Source organism: Elephas maximus, chromosome 2 (genome assembly GCF_024166365.1).
Source record: "Elephas maximus indicus isolate mEleMax1 chromosome 2, mEleMax1 primary haplotype, whole genome shotgun sequence".
Taxonomy (NCBI): domain Eukaryota; kingdom Metazoa; phylum Chordata; class Mammalia; order Proboscidea; family Elephantidae; genus Elephas; species Elephas maximus.
In genome coordinates this window covers 17,513,643-17,532,621 of record NC_064820.1, presented here as the reverse complement: position 1 = coordinate 17,532,621, position 18,979 = coordinate 17,513,643, and the positions used below count along the sequence as shown (strand labels likewise).

Sequence of the window (18,979 nt, the reverse complement as noted above, 5' to 3'; positions counted from 1 at the left end):
AACTGTCGATGACTGACAGTCATTTACAAACAGAGGCCGCTTCACATCAGACTAGAGCCTGGTGACATTCACCTCCCCAAGCCAGTGCTGGCTGCGGTTACCTTGTCACTGTCCAGTGTGTTCTGAGACGTCCGGGAGGCAATAGAAATGGTGTCAGGCTGGCTGCTGCCATCGCCTTGGCTGTCCAGGTCCTCTCCATCCCTGAAGACACAAAGAGACTTTCAATTCCTTTCATGGCTGGACTGTTTTTCGAGGCTGTAAAGTTCATCTCTGGCTCATTTGGGGAAATAATAGATTTGTGTAAAGATGTGTAAATCAGTCTGCGTGACTGCCTGCGACCACCATTCTACTCATGATAAATCACTATTAATCACAGGTTTTTTGCTAGGCGCTGTGCTAACCATCTCATTATATCATTTCCATTTAATCCCCACAATATTTAAAATATGGTTGAGATGACTATTTCCATGTTGGATGCTATATAACTTCTACATCCTATGTAACTTGTCCCAGGTCACATGATTAGGAGACATAAGGAGATTTAAATCTAAGCCTTTCTAACTCCAAAACAACTAGGCTGTGTGCTTTCCAAGCACAGCAAAAAGCAGTGAACCGCAAAGAATCCCACAGTGAGGCTTTGCTTTACCCGACATGAGCCAAGTACACATGGCCCCTCCACGAGGAATACTCCGGTGGAACAGACATTTACAATCATGTGGGGGCATTACTACGTGAGACATGACCCACATGTGTACATGGATGTCACCTGGGGTGGGAAAGCCATTAGGGATTTGCACTGATTTTAAGTCAACAGCGGCTCTTGTCTTGACAACACAAATGTGTTACTAAGAATGAGGACATCTACAAACTGTATTTTAAACACGTAGTCTTCAAAACACTTCAAAAGTGATTTTCGGAATTGACTTGATGGCAACTACCACTGCAGTGAGTTACTACTGCTCTCTTTCCGCTCTATTAAATAGATCAACTTGAACCAGAGCCCCAAGCACTGACCTCCTTCCCTTCTGTCTCGTTGCAGGGGCGGTTTTGGGAATGTGGATTGGCTCCTTGAGGGCTCCTTTCAGATGGATGGTCCTTTCCTGTATCACTTCTCGAATGTGCTTTATCCAGTCCTGTTTGTTCTCTATGCTGGAAGCCTTAAAAAGGTGTCAGACTCAGTCAGGACACAGAAGGGCCCTTCCAGACCTACACTAAGCACGCTCAGGTCTCCCACACTCCTGGAGTTTCCTACTGAAATAACAGCCCTTCAGAAGAAAAGTAACCACATCTTACGTTTGATCAGCCACAAAATAAATGACCCTAATTAAAAAAAAAATTTTTTTTTCATCAAAACCATTTTCATTTTAAAGCATAACGTGTTATTTCAGATCTAAGAATATCCTAACAATCAACCCCAAGACCTTTTAGGCAGCCCTGGGTGAATACGAAAACACAGCAGGCCTCAAACTAAAACTTCTCTTAGGCTACTTAGGCAAAGACTATGTATTTACTGGTCAGTGGCTAGCAACCAGCATGCAGGGACCTGAACCAATACCCCTGTTATTTTGCTGCTGGTTCACTGGACTCACGTCAACAACAGCAGCCACTGCTAGCCCTTCCCCTCCATGCACCAGGCTGAGGGTTTCCTGTGCGTTCTCTCACCACACCCACAAGTCCTCCATGAAGGAGAGGGTCTTCGTGACCCTTGTTTTATAAATGAGGAATTAAGGCGTGGACACAGGAAGACATCTGCCTCAAGGCCACACTGCTAGCAGGTAAAGAAACTGGAATTCCAAGTGTCTGATGCTGGAGCCTACCTCTTACACCCTGCCATTACCTACCTCTAGCCATACCAATGAACAAACTAGCACAACCAACTCCAAATTACACGTGGCAGAAGTTATCTCAATGGCCCACTACAGCTATGGAGGAACATTCTAGGAAAATGACATAGCAGATACTCAGTATTTGCCGAATTAATGCATATGACGTTACTTTTTCCAGATTTTATCTTTCACTCTGCCTCCAGGGAGAGAGGTTTTTCTTTTTAAAAATGTGTTCCGGGCCTTAGTAAAGGTTTTCCCTTTTTTTTCCCCCTTATGGAACACATCAACGTCTTATGATATAAGCATAATTCGCTATAAATGATTAAAACAACTGTCAGTGGAATTCTAGATGAGATCATGGAGGGATGGGAAATGCAACATTTTCTCATTGTGTACCTTTTTTTTTTTTTTTTTTCGAAAACAGCAAATTAAAGCTCATGTTGGGAAAGGAAATTAAAATTGAAAACCTTTCTGAATAAAATATTTTAGCTGGAGGATGTCTTTAAAGTTATTTGGGGGGAGTACCACAGAAATAAATGAAAGAGAAAAGGCAGTCTCTTGCTCAATGCTCCAGATCTCCTGTCAGGGTGGCAGTAAAGCCTAGCTTCTCTGGGGTGAGAGGCAGCTGGAAGACCAGGGTGACAAGGCCACACTTGGGAAACTACAGATCCATCAGAATGTAAATGCTTGGTGCAAATCGTTGGTTAACAAAGAGAAGTATCGAGTTAGAACATTTGGCAGAGTTTGGAAACAACTGAGGAGAAACTGTTAATACGGTTCAGAAATGAAGAAAAGTTTCCTAATTTAAAAAGAGTGAATTTATAGACAGTAATTACATTTATGGAGATTAATTCTCCTAATCTTAAAGAAATTAAACAAGGAAAGTAGGTACCAATTTTTCAGCAATAGCCAAAGAAAAGCAACTCAGCTAAAATCCTAAGTAAAAGGTCCTACTTGGCCAAGAGAAGAGAATAAATTGTTTCATACTCTTGGAAGTTCTGATCTGTTTAAGTTAAGGACTCGGAATTAAAATTCCCCTTTTTAGACTATAAAAGTGAAAACGGCCAATATTTTGTTTCACGACTACTAGGCCATCACCATCATTGCTATCATTACAACCACCACCACCACAGATACCATCACTATGAGCACACCCTCATCACTACCACCTACGTTACCACTATGACCATCATCTACACCAGCAGTACCACCATCTACACCAGCAGCACCACTACCTACACCAGCACCACCACCTACACCAGTCCCACTACCACCATCTACGCCAGCAGCACCATCTACACCAGTCCCACTACCACCATCTACATCAGCACCACCACCATCATCTACACCAGCAGCACCACCACCGTCTATACCAGCACCAACCACAACCACCATCTACACCAGCAGCACCATCACCACCAGCCCCACCACCATCTACACCAGCACCAGCCCCACCACCATCTACACCAGCCCCACCACCATCTACACCAGCACCAGCCCCACCACCATCTACACCAGCACCAGTCCCACCACCACCATCTACACTAGCAGCACCATCACCACCATCTATACCAGCACCAACCACCACCAGCAGCCCCACCACCATCTACACCAGCACCAGCCCCACCACCATCTACACCAGCACCAGCCCCACCACCATCTACACCAGCCCCAGCCCTAGCACCATCTACACCAGCACCAGCCCCACCACCATCACCTCCAACACTTCCATAACCACCAGGACCACAAAACAATTTTTATAATTACCGAGAACATCATTCCTTTCAGCCCTTCTGTGCAAGTAAAAAAGTCTTACCCAAAACTCCCTATAAAACTTTCCATCTGATAGAGCCTGTGGAAAGCATTACCAGGAATCTTTTATTATGTTCCCAAGTGAAAATACCCTATATCTGGCTAAAATTCTGGGTGCTATTTCTTAGGTGCACCTTTTAGCATCTGTAACTGCAGCTAATACCAATAAATGCTTTATTTAAGTTGGATGGCTTAAGGCCTTGGGTATACATTAAAAATTTTATACCATAGCAAAATTCAGTTATCTGTACAATCTACATTTTACAAGGCTTTCTGCCAGTACTAACAAGAACACACTGCATTGGTCATTATAGATTTGTTGCAAATCAATCTATCATTGTACATGTGAATAAAGACTTTAATAATGCAATGGCTTTCACAGTCACTAAAGTAAAGGCTCTACAACAGCGATGTCAAGGTGAGTAACTCAGTTTCTGGAAATGCCAAAGAGAGATTTAAAGGTATGTAAGAGACAAAGTAGCTGACATGCCAGTTCATACCCTAGAGTCCCATTAAGCTTTTGGCTTGTCTCTCAACATTCTACGAATCTCCAGCTACATCTTCCCTCGAATATCCCAAGTCCACATATGGTCTTCTAGGCAACTCGGAAAACAGTTTCATCTGTATTTTCTCAAACACAGGAGGAGGGAAGTACATAAGATACCCTTCACATTACTCTTCACCATTCCTAGAGGATGTGTCATCACTGGACAGTCCAAATCAAATATTCAACGTTTATGCCTCCCACCAAACAACATATCCAGAAGCACTTACTGTGTTTTGAACATTCTAAATCATGGCATTACCAAACCCTAATAATCACTCCCCTTCTTTTCTGCCCCCAAACTAGAAAGTCAAAGAGTGTAAGGCCCCATGAAGACCTCCCAAAGCCCTCACAAATTCATCAGGTGCCTATTTCTCTTTGGAAACTCAAGGTCAAGTATGCAAGACTCAAGTGATTCTATTTAAGACGAAGAATGGAAGAAATAAAAAAAAAAACCTTTCTTCATTTTCTCTTTTATCGGGCAAGCCAAAGTCTAGCTCAAGTTATTTCATCACCGAAATAGCAAGATAAATTAATTTCACTCTTCTTTTTGTGCTCCTCACCCATCCCAACAGGACACCAAGTAAAAAATAAAATTATATGGTAAACAGATATTTCAAAAACAGGAAAAAAAAGCATATAAAGCTATGACAAACTTCTCACACCACAAAATCCCAAGCTTCAAATGAACGTACCTTAAGGACAATTTTATTATCTGAAGTTGGCGTTCTCCCCACCCACAGTGCAAATTTGCAAGGATCTCCTTCAACGTGCTCTGTGACACCCAATTCTGAGGTCTGGATAAAAAGACAATCATATAATTAGGCTGCAGTAAAATTCTGGCAGGATGTAGACGAGAGACCAAGGAAACTGCTTTTTGGTTACTTGTGGTCATACTAGGGAAACCCTGGTGGCGTAGTGGTTAAGTGCTATAGCTGCTAACCAAAAGGGTCAGCAGTTCAAATCCGCCAAGCGCTCCTTAGAAACTCTATGGGACAGTTCTACTCTGTCCTATAGGGTTGCTATGGGTCGGAATTGACTCGACAGCACTGGGTTTGGTTGTCGGTTGGTCATACTAGATTATAACAACACAGTTCGTTTGCACTGGCAGGTCACAGTCAGATCACATTTTAGTTAAAACAAGGACGTTTCTTTCTTAGGCTACAAGTGACTGGTGTCATCCCTTTCCCTTCCTCTGACATCTCTACCGGCGATCCCAATGCAGGGTCAAAGAGTAAACCTTCTAGAGGAAAGAAACCAAAAGATCCAGGACAATCTGGAAAATCAAGAGTTGACTATTTCCAACCTCATAAATAACACGAGTCTTCCTCCAGTCACAAAGGGCTGTCACCATGTCAATGTAGCATTAAGGAAGTCACCTCACACATGGCAAAAGGTATTTTAGCAGCCAAGTCATGTTCCAGTATGTTTTAAAATAGCTTTGAGTATTTCACCAATAATTTTAAGGACTAACAGACAGACTCTTCCCTGTAACCTAGGCAGCTGTGATCCACGTAACATGGAAGAGTGCAGGTAAAGGTCCCATTCTTCAGACCCTCCCCAACAATCGAGTTAAGCACTAAAGCAGTCTCTCTCCCAGCAAAGGAAGTGATTCACAATCTGCAGCTCCAGAGGTGGCCTCGGAGGGGACCTTAAATTAAATGAAGATTTATCAGCTTCTAAAACAGACCAGCTTCGTCTCTGAGGACAGATGAAAGCCAGCTAATGAAATCACTTGCCAATTCCGGTGCATTTTTTTCTTCCCTGTTAGAATATGATCTAAAGTGACGTAAGGTGAGCTGCGCTCCAAAAGAAGATCTTGAACACGATGCAAGCCAAAGAAAATGGCATGACACCCGTGAGTTTAAACTTAGAAATTCCAGGTTATTACTAAGATGATGGATACACGTGTAATAATATTTTATCTCTGGGAATTTGATTAATCATTACACTGCAGAATGGTACAAGTCTTTCAACCCTTTTGTATGTTTCAAATTTTTCAAAATAAAAAGTTAAAAATAAAAAATGCGTAACATATAAATTGTCCACGTTCCAAAAAGCTATCAACATTTATAAGGATCTGACCTAACGTGTGCAAAGAAGAAACCAAATTCTATTGCATCTTCTAGCCTCTCTTCCTCTGACTGATCCTGTCTCCCCAACCCTGCCCAGCAAGGATATGTTGACAGCCCCCCAGGGATATTACTTATGGGGGTGAAAGGGAAGTAAAACAGCCTCCAACTTCCCTGAGATGCGGTTTATAAAGAGGTTATTTGGGCTCACTACTATAGTTATGGTCCCACATATGTTTCTCTTGTCAGGAAGTACCCGAGAAGTAAAATAAGAATTAAAATGCATCACTGTATCTATCAAGCAGTGAAGGGTCGCTGCTGAAGACAGGTAGCATTAGGGAGCTTTAAAACTTTGTTTTGCTTACATATACTTTCTCTATAATCAGGTTTTTTATTGTTAAACAAACAAAAAAAAAACATTTATTTTTAATTAAGGAAAAAAACCCATTCATTAAGTATCCACAGTGAGCTACCAAGTAAGGCTGCTTAAGTATCTTCTAGTGTTAATAAATGAAAAGTTCTCCATAATGATACACAGTTTTAATCTTCGTCTGGTATGGTCAATTTATTTACAAAGCTAGTTACAGGCACACAGAAGATAAGTGATTTAAATTCACTTACAAAATGTTTCCTCATACCACAGAGTCTATGGAATTTAGAAAAACCAAGCTTCCTAAGAGGTCTAGTGAAACTCAAGAGGGCCCCCTAGTGGACGCGGGAGTGTGAGAGAATTTCAGTGCAGGAGAGGAACGTGGGAGGTTAAACTGAAGGCAAGGGTGATTTTTCCCTACCTACAAAAAGGTGGCAATTGTGTTACATTTCAACTTACAGCTCTGAAGGCCTATACTTACAAACAACTTGCTTTTATAAAGGTACTTGCTTCTCCCACTGGAATCTTTCACTTCTTTACTAAAGACTAAGGACATTTCAAAGAGGAAGAGATGCCGTTCTCGACCCTTCCGAATTAAGGTTTTGGGGTCCCACACTTGGAAGGATTCCTGCAGGAAGAGTTCTCCCTGAGACTCGATGTTTTCATCGAACCCTGTAACATGAAGAAAAGGAGGCACAGTCAATCCAAAAGGATAAAAATGATGCACAAGAAACCATTATTAGCATTTATATGTCTGCAAACTGCCCATCAACGAATGCTCAGAGAGTTTACCTTTGCCTGGAACACATTTTTAGAAGTGTCAAGCCCCCGAATGACCCATCTGTAAATATGGTTTAATGCAGGAAACCTGGCAAACAGCATTCCTTTTAATCTGTTGTTCTCGCCAATGTCCAGTCACCACCAAGTCCTTCCATTTATCTGCTGCACGGCCTCCGCCTGCCCCATCCTGCACCTTCCCGTGCCACCATCTGTCCAGACTGCAGCCACCCTTACCTTCGGGGTTTCCCAACTGGGCTCCTGACTCCAGTTTCTCCACCACTACTCCATCTGACAGAGTAATTCTTACTAAAGCACTACTTTGTATATGCTCTCCCTTGTTCAAAACTATTCAGTGATTGCTACAGCTTTACTCTCTAAGTTCTATCTCCTTAGTCTGGCGTTCTGCCATTTGGTTCAACCACCTAGTGTCTTCTCTGTCCACTCACAGCACTCCGCCGTCAGCCTCCTCCTCTATCCAGAGCGGTGCACTGGCTCTTCCCAGCCCACAACTCTCATTCTGGCCTGCGTCTTGACTCCCTTTGCCTCCTCAGCCCAAAATGACCTTCCTAGACATGCTGCTGAAGCACTACTAGCCTTTCTTCAAGGCCCTGTCCTCGCCTTCCTTCTCGTTGCCTACCCTTCCCAGCTCCCAGTCCTTGGCGAGTCCTCCCTCCTTCTCATATAAACATTCTCCATGTGATCTGCCACGCTCTAGCTGCACACCGGCTCGCTCCTCATGGAAGTGGCCTGTCTTATCACATGGACTCCAATCTACCAGGCTTAGCAAAGCAAGGACCTTGGATAGAGGATGCTTGTTATCTCCCACCCTCCACTCTCCCCCTCCTCTCTACTAGCAGAAGCCCCCTCTATGGCCATTTCAATTAAGCACTACCTTTCCCTGCCACCTTTGCAGTTAGGAGCTGTCTACACTCTGGCCGGTGTATGAGAGCAATGTGTACAGCCTCCAGTTTCTGATCTTCTAGATGTTCGCTCCCTTTCCTTTTTCCTCACTTCCTGCTAGATGGAATGTTCACACGGTCTTGAAACATCCTAGACCTAGCCAATCAGGGCCACATTCCAGGACTGGAGAGAAATGAGCTAGACAGAGCCTGAGTCCATGATGATGTCATGAAAAACTGTCATATCAGCTCAGGATTTACATGAGAGAAAGAAATCTGTGTCTTGCCTGACCTCTGATGTAGTAGTGGTTAAAGAGGCAGGTCAGCAGTTTGAATCCATCACAGGGTCACTATGAGTCAGAATGGACTCAACAGCAATGGGTTTAGAGCCCCTGCGGCCTAGTGGTTAAGAACTCAGCTGCTAACCAGAAGGTTGGCAGTTCGAATCCACCAGCTGCTCCTTGGAAACCATATGAGGCAGTTCTACCCTGTCCCGTAGGATTGCTATGAGTCAGAATCGACTTGACGGCAATGGGTTTTTGTTTTGTTATTAACCGAAAGATTGGAGGTTACAGTTCACCCAGAGCTGCCTCAGAAAAAAGGTCTAGTGATCTAGTTCCAAAAATTAGCCACCTGTGGAGCGGTTCTCTGACACTCATGGGGTTACCGCAAATTGAAATCAACTCGACAGCAACTGGTTTTTATCACACACAGCAGCATCTATTTCATAACTAATGTAGTGCTCAGTGTGACCGGTGGTAATGGCACAGGCTATCGATAGCATCGCAGGCAGGATTCCCCCTTACCATCGAATTCCAACTCCTAGCGACCCTGTAGGACACAGCAGAACTGCCCCAGAGGGTGTTCAAGGCTGTAAATCTTTACGGAAACAGACCGCCACATCCTTCTCCCATGGAGTGGCTGGTGGGCTTGAACCGCCACCTTTCTGGTTTGCAGCCAAGAGCTTAACCACTGTGCCACCAGTGCTCCTTGAGGCAAGCCTATTTATTGTAAATAAGTCTGTGAAACCAGGTAAGAGTTAAGGTCTGAAACAAACAGCTTTCTTAAGCAGACGCATTTGTGGAAATTAAACGGCTCTAAGAATTTTTTTTAACGTATTTACCTAATTCTCTCTTTACCAAACTACATACCAAATTCAACGGCATAAAAAGGTATTTGGCAAATGCTATGTCCATGACTCTAGGCACGTGATGCAACACATACAGAGATGGGGGGGTAATAGCCTCTTTTAAAGGACTTTATAACCTTGGGGGATCTATCCATCCACCTAACACACAGTGCTACTGGGGTTCAGAGTGCGGCGTCCCTGTCTTCTAGGGAAGCACTGAGGAAAAGCTTTTACTGAGGTAGAAGCATTTTATGAGGGCCTTAAGAGAAGAAATGAAACTAATTCTTTAAAAAATAAAGACATTTACATCTAAACTCTTAACTACCAGCTAAACATAGAGGCATGGAGCCAAGATTTTCGGGGTGCAGGAAATGCATGTACAAACAGCGTCGGTAGAAGCTGCACACGTGTGTACAGGTCGTGGAAAGCCGGGTTACCTTCCAGCATGCTGAGGTGCATGGCATCGTTGGCTCGCTTTGGTACACTGAGCATCACCTCCAGGCCATCCTTAATCTCTCCTTTCCCTTCTTCACAGCAGGTGAGCAGCTCCTGTGGAAGACCAATACCTTGAACTAGCCAAAGACCCAGAAATGCTCTGTCGACCAGATCTTTGCAGAAACGAAGGTGTGCATGAAAACCCATGGCTTTCAAAAAACAGACTGAGGTCAACCTGGCATACGTCCTTATAGAAAATGGATCATCGCCTCTTTTCCCGATGGATGGAAGGGTTTGTCCTGCTCAAATCAGGATACTTCTCCACATCACAGTAATCCAGGGATAGTCACAATTTAAGATAAAATTTTAGTATACATGTTAACTACCAAACCTCAAAAATGATAAAAATATTTAATTGGTATAGCAGAACAACAAGCTACTGGTTTTGTCTGAAGGTCGTGTCAAAGGCAAACTAGCATTGCTATGCTTACCACGTGGTTACAGCATAATTTTAAACTCTTTGGTGCCATTAACTCAATGTCCCAACTAATCTGGAAATGCCAAAACAATGGATCAAGAACAGTGACACTGCAGGAGTATCCAGTCAAAACCCTTCCTTTTGTGCGCTGGATGTTGAGAAAGGTGCTAACGATGGAATTACACCTCCCGGGGGGGAGATCAGAGCCTGTAGCTGTATTTCAGACCTACTTAGAGGAACATCCTTTGTTAAGTGCATAATGGCAGCAAAACAACAAATTTACATCCTGGTGGTCTACAAGGCAGCCTCTTATCGGAATATTCATGAGGCAGCCTCTTATCGGAATATTCATGACCACGGTCAGTTATAACAGTAATGGCAGCTTTTTTCTGTCCCAGTATCCAACAAAAGAGGGAGTGGACACTGGCTTCACGCAGGGTGGTTTGGAGTAACTCGATTACCGAAAAAGCACTTTAACTCACGACCAGATGATGTTTATGTATGATGCTGAGCAGACTGGCAAAAACGGCTTTAAAAATGCAGTATGTTCTGAGGCTAAATCCACTGGCAAAAATCCTCCTTGTTAGGGAGCTCAAAGTAGCTTTTACTGTTCCGTTGAAAACCCCTGGGCAGAATAAAGATTTATAAACTAAAGCACCAGCTTAACAGAGACAAGCTGGGAGATCACTGTGGAAGAGACCCCTAGCAGAACCACATGCTAAAAACGAAATATTGAAATCTTGAGGACACCAAGGGATAAACTGCCTCTGCAGAATTAGAAAGCAAAGGGTAAATCTGAATATAAAAGGCTTAGCCTCTTGACCATTTACTTCCTGTCTACAGCAACTACCTATTTCTGCAGGTATGGGATCTTGATATAGAAAGGCAGGAGAGCTTTGCCTATAGAAAAGTCCTGAAACAGTAGCGCTTTCACAGCAAGAATGGAGTCTCTTCTTGTTTCTAGATTTGTCTTCTTGACAAAAAGTAAAGGAGGCTTTCAGGCATTCATAACTCTATCTTTGGCATTTCTTACATGTCTAGAAAAATTACAGTGTCATTTCCTATTGCAGTGGCCTGGGCACCACCTGGGACCTAGTGGAACCCATAAAGTATTCCCGGGATGAAAGGAGGCACTCTGCATTTTAATAACATTTACCAGCCAAGGAAACATCACAGAGAACATCACCAGACAAAAGCTCTAAACCACTTTTATGTAGTCAAGAAAAATGTGTACTGGTTATTTATGCTGCTTCCCGTGACGACTGTTATTACCGATTCTAAGTTTTCTTTACTATTCTTCTGTCAATAGTAATTGTATGCTTTTTACAAGTTTGATTTGAATTAAAATCAGTCATAACCAAAAAAAGCAGAAGTTGGCCTGAGTTAAATACCTGTGATTTGCACAAACTACACGTCCCATAAAGGTGTGTGCAGTGCACAGCTAGGAAGGAGAGACAGGAAGCTGCTTGAGCAGATCTGGGGATTCAGTGGGAAACCCAGGCATCGGCCAGACCTGGGTTCAAATCTGCACACAGGTTACAGGGGGCACTCAGTGATGGTTCCGGCATATGCCTTACCCTTACAGGCCCGTTCCCACAGACCAGGCTATTGTGAGGTTAACGTGCACAGAGTCTACACCACAGTGCCTGGCCTGGAGTCGGCAGGCCACGCTGAGAACTGATGGGACTAAGATATCAATAGTTCACACTTCCCATTCACTTACGTTAGAGACTTGGGTTGGTCAACGCAGCTCAGGTGCGTGTTCAAGGTATCTACTCTTTAACTGCTATAGTGAGAAACCAGTCAAGGCAATAAATGGCAGTGGGTAAAAAAGTAAAACTAATTTGCTAGGATGTTATTTAAAAAATGCAAGGTAATATATAGAAAGAGCAACAGGCCAAAAACGGCAATGCTCAATTCACAAGATGCCACAGTCTAAAGACGCTTCGTACTTACTTTTAAAAGGAGCTGATACTTGGTAATTCGCTGAACTGGCTTGATAAGGTAGGAAGAGATAGAATTGGCTAATCCATGTCGCTGCTGTATCTCCTGTTATTAAAAATATATATATGTGTGTACACATATACACATATTTTGAATATCGCTGAGTGGCTGGTTCGTGTAAATTAAAAATTTACATTTATTTACCCCTTAGATGAATACATGTATCACAATTTTTCTGTAAATATAAAGTGGAAATCACCATTCTTTTAATATACCCAATAGAAAAATCATCATGCCCAGCACAGATGCCTGTTCTCCTGTCTTGAACTCTATAAAAGCTTTTACCGTGTTAACACCCTAACCACAGACCACCCCGCCTGGTAAAACATCCCTTCTGCCCCCAACTCTCCCTAAAACAGGCTTTCCTTCTTCCTCACTAACAAGTTTCTGCATTGTCAATTAATTCTTCTCTCCCCTTCGCTCTCATTGTTCACAATCTACCAGGTCTGGAGGAACCAGTCCCTGGAGAGGGACATCACACTCGGTAAGGTAGGGGGTCAGTGAAAAAGGGGAAGACCCTCAATGAGATGGACTGATACAGTGGCTGCAACAATGGGCTCAAACATATCAACAACTATGGACGTTTCATTCTGTTCTATGCAGGATCACTACTACGAGTCGGAACCAACTCAACGGCACCTAACAACAACCAGCCTGTAGTTTCACACTAACTTGTTTGTATTTGCATTATTTTAGCTCTTAATATTCTTTGCGAAAGTTAAAAAAAAAAGATTATCTTCTGATATTCTGTACTGTAAATCAGATTTACAGCCTCTCACATCTTTGGATTCTGAATCTGTTTGTGGCTTTGAATGAGGCCTCCATGAAAAGCAGACTCATGGGTCATAATCTCCGACTCCTCATGGAGGTGAGCTGAGGGAATCATCAAGGGACCCCTTCACCCAATTCTTCCTCAGCTTCCGACAGATATTACAGAGTTTTAAAAGTTTCTTTTCAAGATGTAATTGTCTAAAAATGTGGAATTTATGATTTAATGATTATAATACACACATTCTTATCTAATATCACATCTGAAAGACATTTTTTAACATACGCTATAATGCACAGGTCTTAAGTACACAGGTCAGCGAGTTCCAACAATTGTTAACACACTCGTAACAAACTCCCAAACCAAAACCCAGGACACTTCCAACGTTACAGAGTTCCCTTGGGCCCCTTTCCAACCAATCGCCCCATCTCACTTCTCCCCCGACCCCGCAAGAGGCAATCCCTGTTCTGATTTTTCATCACAGATTAGTTTTGCATTAGTATTTCACAGAAAAGGAACATAGCGAATGTATTCTTTTATGTCTAGTTTCTTTCACTCAACATATTTTATAGGCTGATCTATGTTGTATGTATCAAGAGTTTATTCCTTTTTTTGCTGAGTAGTATTCCATTGCACAAATACACAATACCTTTGGAAAATACTTTAATGTCTTTTTTAACAACTTCAGAAACCCATCTCAAAGATTTCAAAATTCCAATCTCATTTTTTCTGTTGACATCCTTATGACTTTACTATTGGTTACACTATTAAAAAATGGCCACAAGATCAGTTTTTTGCAAAATACCTGACAAGTGTTTCAAAAAAAATAAAACAGACCAACCCATGGTTGTCGAGTTGATTTCAACTCCTGCTGAGATAATAAACTTCCCTTTTTCGAAAAGGCTGTTAGACTAAAACTTTTTGCTTCTAAAATTTTATTTTCAAAGGGAGGGGCAGAGAGTTGGAGGTAAATATCCCTTCCTGGACACTGCTTTACACTTTGCATTTTTGTAAATATTTAATTTACATGCACTGTGTACTTGAAGTTTATATCCCTCACGGTGAAGGTGGGCACCTGTCTCATTCACCACCGTATGCTGCGCACTCGTGAGAGAGCTCAGTGAGTTAGACCAGCACCTGGGAGATGTTCAATAAAGCACCTTGCCTGAAAGTATAACTGAGGGTTAACAGATGTCTTGGGGGAATGGAGGGAGTTATAAAAGAAAGCCTCTTTTAAAAAAATACAACACATACAGTGAATACTAAACCAGTTGTTGTTTACTCTGACTCATGGCAACCCCATGTGTGTCAGAGTAGAACTGTACTCCACAGGGTTTTCAATGGCTAATTTTCCTAAAGTAGATTGCCAGGCCTTTCTTCTGAGGTGTCCCTGGGTGGACTTGAAGACACCAGCTTTGGGCGGCCAAACGTTTTACTGAAGGTATGTAATTTGTGAAATGTATAAGCTGGGCAAATGTAATTAAAGCTATGTTTCAGGGCACAAGGATTTTTTTAAAATGGCCCTGATTCCAGACATTAAATGTACTATATGCTCTCACTGCTTAGGCCTCAAATGACTCTAACTCTGCATGCAGCCACGACTTTGGGCATCCCCTGATGGCAAAGTCCCAGTCGTGTAAAACGTGAAAGTGAAAAGGCAGCCGTGGGCTGAGAGCAGACTTCGTATTTACAAAGGTAATGATGCATAAACGCTGGTCCCAAGAATGACAACTAAAACAGGAGAGGAAGCAAAGGACGGAAGGTCGGCTTCAGGGAGGGCTTCACCTCAAAGAGAAAAACTATAATCTACTCCAATTTCCTAGACTTCCAGAGAAGAGCAGATACCACACTTGTCCATGAGCTAGGTTAAAGACTGAAAACAAGTCAAGTATTCCCAGTGCCTCATGCACCAAATTAGATAAAACATTCATGAGTAACTTACCCTGAATCAAAAGGTATTTGGTACGTATCTGATTAACTTCTAGGGACCCAAAAGACATTCTTTAAATTATACCCTAAAGCTCCATTCCTTTCTGTACTAAATAACCTCCCTGCTATAGCTTAAAAACAACAGCTGCCCTACTTCTCGATTTACCCCAGTTAGAGAGTAATTAACGAACCTTTCAGTTGGTGCTGTTACAGCACTGTTTGTAAAAATTTTGTATTAGGCCACTTTTGGGGATTAAAAGAGCCCTGGTAGTGCAGTGGTTAAAACGATCGACTGCTAACCCAAACCACCAGCAGCTCTGCGACAGAGAGATGTGGCAGTCTGCTTCTGTAGAGATTTACAGCCTCAGAAACCCTATGGGGTCGCTATGAGTCAGAATCGACTTGACAAGAGTGGTTTTGTTTTTTGGGGGGGCGGATTTTGGAGATTAATAACATCATAAAACTAAAATAGAAATAAATGATATTTAAAATTCAAAATTATTTTTGTTTTAAAGAGAGGAAAAGCTTAATTCAATAGTTTATACCTTCTATGTTTTTTATGTACTATATGGAAACCCTGATGACATAGTGGTTAAGAGCTAAGGCTGCTAACCAGAAGGTCGGCAGTTCGAATCCAGCAGGTGCTCCTTGGAAACTCTATGAGGCGGTTCTACTCTGGCTATAGGGTCGCTATGAGTTGGAATCAACTCAATGGCAACGGGTTTGGTTTTTTTCCTGGTTTATGTACAATATTACGTATAAAAATTAATGCCTGCATATAAGTGGTAATTTATGACATATATACATACATACATAAATATATATGTACATATCTAAATCTCAGTTTCTCACATATATACAATTTCTAGTACTTGAAAGCATCATTTAAAAATCACCTCCTATTTCTAATAAGAGCATCCCAACATAAATGTAATAGATAAAAATGAAAATAAAACACTGTGCAATCAATTAGGTGAAAGCTATGAGCAATGCTGCATTACATTTATACTAAATACAACTTGGAAAATGCCAAAGCTTTTTCAATAATTTATTACTTACATCAAAATAGGATCCTGCATGCTCTAATATCAGCTGAGTGGAGTCAGGCTTATTTTTGCAATAAGTGACATACATCTGAAACTTGTCTGCCTATAGACAAAAAAATTGAATATCTTACTCAAACTGCAACAAGTCAGAGTACAGTAAACTTTTACGTAGAGAAGAAGCTGTGTGGATAAAGGAAATTTAAGCTTCAAATAAAAGAAACTCTATTTTAAAAAGACTGCTGAAGCTTTTCCTGAAGCTCACTTCTCAGACAAAGATTAGACAGGCCTATAAAACAAAAAATAACACACTTGAGGAACATGCTTCTTAGCTTGATCGAACACATGAGACCAGATGGGCACCACCTGCCCAAAAGCAGGACGAGAGGGCAGGACGGGACAGGAACTGGACGAATTGACACAGGGAACCTGTGGTGTGAGAGGACGAGTGTGCTGTCACAGTGTGGGGATTCTAGCCACTGTCACAAGACAGTGTGTGTACAAATTCTTCAATGAGAAGTTAACTTGAGTTGTAAACTTTCACCGAAAACACAATTAAAACAAAAAACTAAAAACAAGGAACATCCTCCTGCCGATACCACACAGACCCAAAGACTCAAAGACACCACCTCTGGACGTTTCCCCTGACCTGGAAAGTCGGGCCGGGCACCTGTCCTCTCTTATCACAGGGCTGTGAGCAAGCCTCAGCCAAGTGCTTCCAGTGGCCTGACCCCGGCTAATCTGTCTGCCTCTCCCCAGACTGGGAACTCCTCCAGCAGGGCTGGACTCTGGGCCACTGGCAAACCCCAGGGTCAAGCCGAGAGGCCTGACACACCAAATGTTCTATGTCAAACCATCGCTGCTGCCAATAACCTCATTCCACAATAACACTTGGTTGGAGAAAGCAATTCTTCGAGGTCAAGCATGTTTCTCTGTATATGTAATAAAAAAATATCCAGCAGAAAACGGTAACTTAAAGGAATTGAATGTTATTCCCTCTAACACCCTTCAATGTCACTAAATAATTCTGCCAGAATAAGTAGCTGAGGTTGCATTACCCAAGTAACAAAGCAATGGCCGACGTCCTCTGGCAACTGCTCGTATTTTTCCAGCTCCTTTAGGAAAATGCTGTAAAGAATGACAATGTTATCATAAAAGAGAAATGAGCATTATTAAGGTATTTTAAAGCATTTTACTGGTGAGATGATACACCAGGTGTTAGACCAAGCCAAAAAATATACCATAAATTCAGGCGACGCTTGATCATTTAAATCAAGTGAAATGAAAAACCTATACTTTCTAGATTTTAAGATGGAACAAAATGTACAGCTTTTAACTCATAAGTTATGGTGACTTTCAAACAGCTCACCAGTTCAGCCTTCAGTTTTTGACAGAAATCCTGACCCAGCAGCCTCCTTCTGAGAAAGTGCTAATGTTTAGCTGCTAAGGACGTAAATGTTCAGTCAGAGGAAGCCACTTAGCCTGCTGGGACAGGAGCAGGGGTGTGAGGAGAGACCTGACCAGCTCTGTGCCCACCACCCGCTCCACAGCCAGGGGCTTGCGGAGGCTCTACCCAAAGGACCTTCTGCTCCTTTTCTTTAAATCTTAAAAACGAAGCCATGTGGCTCCCCTGGCCAATGGAAAGTCATTTTATCCTGGTCAGATTGCTCCTTCTCTTACAAAAGGGTAAACAACCCTGGCCAGCAGGCCTCTGAGCCCTAAGAAGTCAGTGGTGAGGCAGCTGACGACTCAGCTTGAGAGAAGTTAGAATTCCTACAGAAATGTGTCACCCAGTTTCCCTAATCTTATTTCTGTAAAAAAAGTAAATATAAAACTAAGTGTGTATTAAGATTGTTTCTACACTGTCAAAGCCTTTTTGAGGGAAAGACTGACACCCTTCACTCAGTTTTCAGACAATCATGGGAATGTGTAATTCCTTCAAACGTAAACTTGTTACTTCTTGCTGTGAAACTCGCGCACAGTATCTAGCCTCCAGGAGTAACCACCGCCCCCAGACGAGGCCACTGAAGGTGAGGCCACTGACTTGTTATGGAACTCGTAGATCTCCTGCATGTTGCCGAAGATGACGAGCTCTTTGTTGACGATGCCGGGCGGGATCTCCTCCACACCGCTCGTCATTTCCCACAGGTAGGTCTGCGGGGCGGAGGGGGGAAACAGGGGTTGGTCAAAGGTGGACACCAAAATTCTCACATCTGTAATACACACTCAGAGCACATGTATACAGGAAAATACATCTTAAGAGGGAGGGTTTTACAAAACCACGTGAGATACCTTTTTAAGAGTCCCTCAGTTGTTATTAATACTTGAGAAGAGTGGCTATACTTTTTAATTCTAAACTTATTCACAGCTTTGAATTTGGGAATTAATGCGCCCCATGAGGTACAACGAGTATTCACTCCACTACGGGGTAGTATCTGCAATCATAACCACTCGGCAGATTTCTCTGAAGCTGCTGTAAAATTCTGTACAAAACAACTGTCAGCCGGCCGTCACGGGACAAAGAGAATGAGGGATTAACGCTGCGTCATCTCTGCCTCGGGCCAAATACTAGCCTAGAACTTCACAGAATGCTGCTTAGGCGCACTTTAAATCTCAACAATAACAACAACGTGTGATCATTCCAGGAACTGCAAGGAGGATGGGGAGAGCTCGCACTTGAAGAGGAAGCGGCAGGGGGGTGGTGACATTTGTCGATAAGATGGTCCCTATATAGTTAAACTTTAAACCAAGGAGACGATCTTTACAGGGGTCTAAAGCCCTTAACCTGATAAAGTTCCTAACTTGATAAGATCTCTAACTTGGTATTTAAACCTTAAGCCAAGGAAATAGTCTTCATAGGGGGGTCTTGTCCTGGCTTTTAAATGTTAA

The 18,979-nt window shown here is 42.5% G+C and overlaps 1 protein-coding gene across 3 annotated transcripts in view; it reads right to left on the bottom strand.

The window, feature by feature from the left end:
* Positions 1–18,979, bottom strand: part of TRIO (trio Rho guanine nucleotide exchange factor) — a 423,568-nt gene that overhangs the window by 105,725 nt on the left and 298,864 nt on the right. For all 3 annotated transcript variants that reach the window (XM_049861241.1, XM_049861250.1, XM_049861258.1), the window contains 9 exons: positions 18,135–18,244; positions 17,149–17,218; positions 16,107–16,196; positions 12,302–12,394; positions 9,870–9,981; positions 7,106–7,296; positions 4,878–4,979; positions 1,015–1,157; positions 102–201 (listed from right to left, as the gene is read on the bottom strand). In XM_049861241.1, coding sequence (XP_049717198.1) covers positions 102–201; positions 1,015–1,157; positions 4,878–4,979; positions 7,106–7,296; positions 9,870–9,981; positions 12,302–12,394; positions 16,107–16,196; positions 17,149–17,218; positions 18,135–18,244 — 1,011 coding nt within the window. The remainder of the gene's footprint in view (positions 1–101; positions 202–1,014; positions 1,158–4,877; positions 4,980–7,105; positions 7,297–9,869; positions 9,982–12,301; positions 12,395–16,106; positions 16,197–17,148; positions 17,219–18,134; positions 18,245–18,979) is intronic.